Source organism: Oryzias melastigma, unplaced genomic scaffold, assembly GCF_002922805.2.
Source record: "Oryzias melastigma strain HK-1 unplaced genomic scaffold, ASM292280v2 sc00318, whole genome shotgun sequence".
Lineage (NCBI taxonomy): Eukaryota > Metazoa > Chordata > Actinopteri > Beloniformes > Adrianichthyidae > Oryzias > Oryzias melastigma.
Genome location: NW_023416924.1, coordinates 88334 through 93162, shown reverse-complemented (window position 1 = coordinate 93162; position 4829 = coordinate 88334). Strand labels below are relative to the sequence as shown.

At 50.8% G+C, this 4829-nt stretch overlaps 1 protein-coding gene across 5 annotated transcripts in view; it reads left to right on the top strand.

Annotated features, from left to right (window-relative positions):
- Positions 1-588: 588 nt before the first annotated feature.
- The window catches only part of wu:fi75a02, a 6381-nt gene continuing 2140 nt past the window's right edge, over positions 589-4829 (top strand). Inside the window, exons 1-11 of one of the 5 annotated variants that reach the window (XM_024261172.2) lie at positions 590-756; positions 943-1017; positions 1196-1282; positions 1353-1559; positions 2015-2432; positions 2544-2828; positions 2931-2954; positions 3070-3241; positions 3307-3395; positions 3600-3671; positions 3880-4010. In XM_024261172.2, coding sequence (XP_024116940.1) covers positions 1204-1282; positions 1353-1559; positions 2015-2432; positions 2544-2828; positions 2931-2954; positions 3070-3241; positions 3307-3395; positions 3600-3671; positions 3880-4010 — 1477 coding nt within the window. In that variant the 5' untranslated portion in view covers positions 590-756; positions 943-1017; positions 1196-1203. Of the gene's footprint in view, positions 1113-1195; positions 1283-1352; positions 1560-2014; positions 2433-2543; positions 2829-2930; positions 2955-3069; positions 3242-3306; positions 3396-3599; positions 3672-3879; positions 4011-4829 lie in introns of all 5 variants that reach the window. The other 4 variants (XM_024261170.2, XM_024261171.2, XM_024261173.2 and 1 more) reach the window with 4 other exon arrangements.

The following is a 4829-nucleotide window of genomic DNA, read 5'->3' as shown; positions in this document are numbered from 1 at the left end:
AGATGAGCTACAGGTCAGGTACAAGTCAGTTACAGATGAGCTACAGGTCAGGTACAGGTCAGTTACAGATGAGCTACAGGTCAGTTATAGGTCAGTTACAGGTCAGGTACAAGTCAGTTACCGGTCAGTTATTGGTCTTAAAACTGGGTCCAAAGGTAACCTTAGACCCGGGGTCGGCAACCTGCGGCTTCAAGCACTCCCTTGCGGCTCATTGGCGCATTTTCAAAAATGTTTGAATATAATAAAAAATGTTGGAAGGAAATATATTGTAGCGAATTGGGTAGGAGCAGAGCCAAGCAGATGGCTGGCAGGTTTCAATCCACAGATCACTTGTGTCCCTTATGTTGTACGACCTCAAGTGATTGGAGGAAGAACCGTACACGCAGGCCATGTAAATCATTTGGTGTCAACAGTCAGAGTTTTACTGAATTTGGAGTTCAGGAACTCAGAGTTCCAACAAAACCTGCTTCTTGAAACGGGCCCCAGGGTAGAAGAGCTCCATACATGTTTACACCACACAGAATATCATCCGTGTTCCTGCTGCCAGCTCAGAGTAAAAAAGACTTTTATTTTGACATGCTGGACGGAAGGTCTACTTGTGTAACTTCCGGGACTCTGACACCGGTCCGTTGTGAAAACAGCTGCCGTTCTAGTGTAAAGAACTGGGCCGATTCGGTCCGTCCCGCACCTGAGCCGCTTGTGATGATCCTCAGAACGCGTTAACGGAGACCGGAAGACCCGCGGGGCTCGAGGAAGGTAACGGGAGGCGGGAACTGACCCGGGTTGTCCCGGTTTACCAAAACTGCTAGCTAACGCTAGCCGTTACTAAAAACTGTTGAAACCCGCAAACCACGCACGGCCCGCCCCTTGATTCGGATCAGGAGAGGTTTGATAGAACTCGCTTTTGGACGGTCTCGCGAGACCAAGTTTTATTTCCGACAGGTGAAAACACCTGGTCCAGTAAACCAGCAGGAGCCGGGACAGGCCGGCCTGAGGAGCCAGAGGAGGGGGGCTTAGGTGGGTCAGGCAGTTCTGGGTGCAGGTTCGGAAGTCCAGACTGTAGGAACCGGCATCAGAGGAACCAAAGCTCCTCCTGCTGGACAGAGATGAAGGTGGAGGACTTCCCCTCCATCATCATCATCACTTTGGTTGATGTGGGCGGAGTTAGAAGGTCACTTCTCTCTCTCTCCTCCAGTCTTGGTGATGCTCTCTCGACCATCCACTCCGACAGACCCGGCGTCTCCACCTGTGTCACTGACGGACATGATGGAGACCCACACAGGTGTGTTTGGGTGGAGCTGCTGGTGTTGGGGTTAAAGGTCACGCAGTCATTGTGTGTTTCTCCTCTGCAGGAGACTGCTCACCTCGTCCTCCTCCACCCCCTGCACCTCCATGCTCCTGCTCCTCCCTTCTCACCCGACTCCTGGCGGCTCACCGGCTGGAGGTGCGCCGCCTCCTGCGAGGAGCTTTGGCTTCTATCGGCCATCGGCTGGAGGTTCTGGAGAGGAGGACGCGGAGGAGAAGGAGGAGGACCCCAAATAGAGGAGCCCGGCCATCAGGTAAGCTGGTTCTGGTGACGGTTAGAGTCCACAGGTGTGTGGATCTTCATCCTCAAAGTGATGAAGACGAGTCTAATCCAGATACGTGTCAGCGCTTCTCTAATCGGGTCGGTTTCTGTCTGGTTCTGACCAGAACATTCTGCTTTGATCAACAAACTAAACTGAAGATTAAAGCAAAAACATTCAAGTTTCAAAAGAGGACACTAAAGCGCTTGATGGATTGCTGGAGCATTATGGGTAGTGTAGTCAGGTTCTGGGGTGTGATTCAGCATAATGAGAGTTTCATTTCTGTCAATAAAACAGCTGTTGTCGTTTCTCTGCAAAGAACATAAACCACTGTTCACTGGACAGACCTCTAGGCCTTCTGGGTAGTGTAGTCTGAGTCGCCGCATCTTATGGTCGGAAAATGTGGTATTTCTACCTGTGATGTCATCTGTTTGTGCCTCCATCTTCAGGGTCACCTGTCTCTGCCTCTAGCTCCACCCTCTTTACCTCAGACACGCCTGCCTCCTTCACCCGGTCGGACTTTTCCTTACTGACGTCGCTCTCTTCAACTGGCAGCGAGGAGACGCCATCTTCTGCAGAAAGTAACCAACCAGAGCAGAGGAGGAAGAGGATGAGCGCCATGGAGAATGTAAATGGGGTGAAGAGGAGAAAAGTTCTCCAGCAGGATGTTCTGCTCTCAAGAGACGGAGAACACAGCTCACCAAAGGAGGAGGAGGAGGAGGAGGAGGAGGAGGAGGCAGGGAGGTGTATCAGCCAAATAACAGACTCCTTGGGAACAGGTGCGTTTACAGTGCACAGGTTCAGCGTGAATCTAGGAGGAGTCAGCCAATCACAGCCCAGGATCGTCCTGAAGAGGAACGGCTACAGGTGAGGCTCTCAGACAGGTAAACCAGGTAGCCATCATGCATGAAGTCATGCTCAGAAGCACCAGGTGAACTGAGGAATGAAGCCGATGCACGTCGTCATCTGCTACTGCAGGTTCTTCTCCCATGATGCTTTGCGTGCCGTGCAGTCCCTCCCTAACGGGCGTGCTGGAAACATGGCTGCTGTCGTTTTACACTCTGGCTGCGCTCCCCACGCCTCCACATTTCCAGGAGAGGTCAGCTGCACCGCCACCTCTCACCTGCACCGCCCCCCCATACTCCACCTGTCTGCAGTTGCCATAGAAACACTGTTGGATAGGTGGAGGGGCGGAGCTAGCTGGGGTTCTCTGTGGCCTCTTAAGGACTGGACGGCCCCTCCCAGTTTGGGCTCTGATCATTGGTAAGTAAATCCAGAAGCAAGCCCCGCCCATTAATCTGACCTCTGATCTTCAGAACATCAAAGTTCATCATCACTAAAGACTGATTGATGTTTCCTCCACAGCTACACGCTGGAAACCACAACAAGGTAACTGTGTGTGTGTGTGTGTGTGTGTGTGGGGGGGGGTGTCTGTGTGCGTTTTGTGTAATTGTTCATATTTTAAACAGCGATGGATCATGATCTAAAGTCAATCGTTTTTCAGCATTGGCGCTCAGCTTCATCTGAAACGGCGAGCTGGCTGTGACGGCGCTCTAAACTTGCTTCAGCGGGGACAGAAAGCCCTTCCCCCTCCTGTTTGTTCAGCCAATGGGCTTTTGAGTTCTCGGTCCGTCCAATCAGCAGGCGGCTCCTTCTTCCTGTCTTCAAAGGCGGAGGTGAGGAGGTCGTTTCCTGGTCAGTGGTCCTCCTCCCGGCTCACAGCGTTCATTGTCTTCCACAGTTCAGCAAGCGAGTCTCTCAGATCCGAATCCGGCGCTCTTCTCCACGAGAGGCGGAGCTTACGCCGATGGGACTTCCAAAGGTTAAAAGGTCAGAGCGGGCTTACAGCATCCACAGACGGGCTGTGGGAGACCATGCCAGAACGGTCCTCCTGAAAACCACAGAACCTTCTGTCATCGTCAGCCCCCCCCTCTGAAATGACCTCCTTTTGATGGATGGTACTGACTCCACCCCCTTGAGGTCAGGGGTGGAGTCAGTGCTGCTGCAACGGATGATGGGATGTTTGTCCTTCAGGATAAAGAAGAAAGAGTTCAGTGTGGAGGAGATCTACACCAACAAGAACTACAGGCCGCCGCCCACCAACAGGTATGCAGCGAGACAATTGGTCCTGATGGGAGGGATGGGTGTCACAATAAAAGCCTGCAGGTCAATGTCAGGTTTCAGAATAAAAGTATCTTAGAGAAACAAGGACAGCGCCCCCTCCAGGACCGGAGGTCCACACCTCGGAAGTAAGTTCTTCCTTTGGTCAGCACATCCTCCTGATTATCCCAGCATGCTCTGCTAATCTTCCCAGAAGTCTTGAGACAATCTTTGAAGAGCCCCGCGAGAAAAATGGCGCTCTGCTTCTGATTGGTCAACAAAAGAGACGCAGACTCCTCCTCTTCCCTGATGTCACTCAGCCCAGAAAGAGGAAGAAGCCTCCAGGTAAGCTAGCAGTTGAAGTTCAGAGGTTTCCTCCCACTTCCTGTTTGTGGATTAACTCAGAGGAGATCAAAATGATCTAGAGAGCTTGAAGAAGATCAGCTGCAGGATCGCCTCAGCTGTTCTTCTCTCTGGTCTTTAAAAACAGTGTGTTTCTGCTCTAAATGTCGATCTACAGAACTTCACACCATCAAACATTAATTTTCCTAAATCTTTGTTTAATCTCTTCCGGCGTTGATCTTTCTGAGGGTGCCGCTGTAGGTAGCAGATATGCTCGACCTGTCAGATCGGCTCGGGGGCTGGCGCATAGATGACGTGTAAGATTGTGATTGGTCCGGACCATCAGACCACTGTCACGTGACACGGGGAACGACACACATCCGCCATAACAATGCACGGATTCTTCCTGAGTAAAGAACCGAGGAGGACCGAACAAATACGTTAAGAATCACAAAAGGAGAAGGAATATTTGTAATCAGCCGCAAAAACCTTGACAACGAAATAATCCGATGGAGAGGAATCATCACAGGATAATGATCGTTACTTTAATAGAGAGAAATCAGGCTGGGAAGCATGAAGTTTGAGCTAAAGTGGGTGCTAGCGAGTAGCATGCTAGCTTATTGTTGGTCGCACATTAAAAAAAAGAAAGTAATTAATTCACACGTATTTTTTTCTAAATACATCCTGCCAATGTTGAACTTCTTTCTGGTCGCACGGACCGGATGAAGTCCCGCTAGAACATCAGCTCATGTTCTGCTCCGTTACACAAACACTGAGGAGAGCAGACGTTAGTGAAGGAGCTGTTGATGAAAAATAATAAAT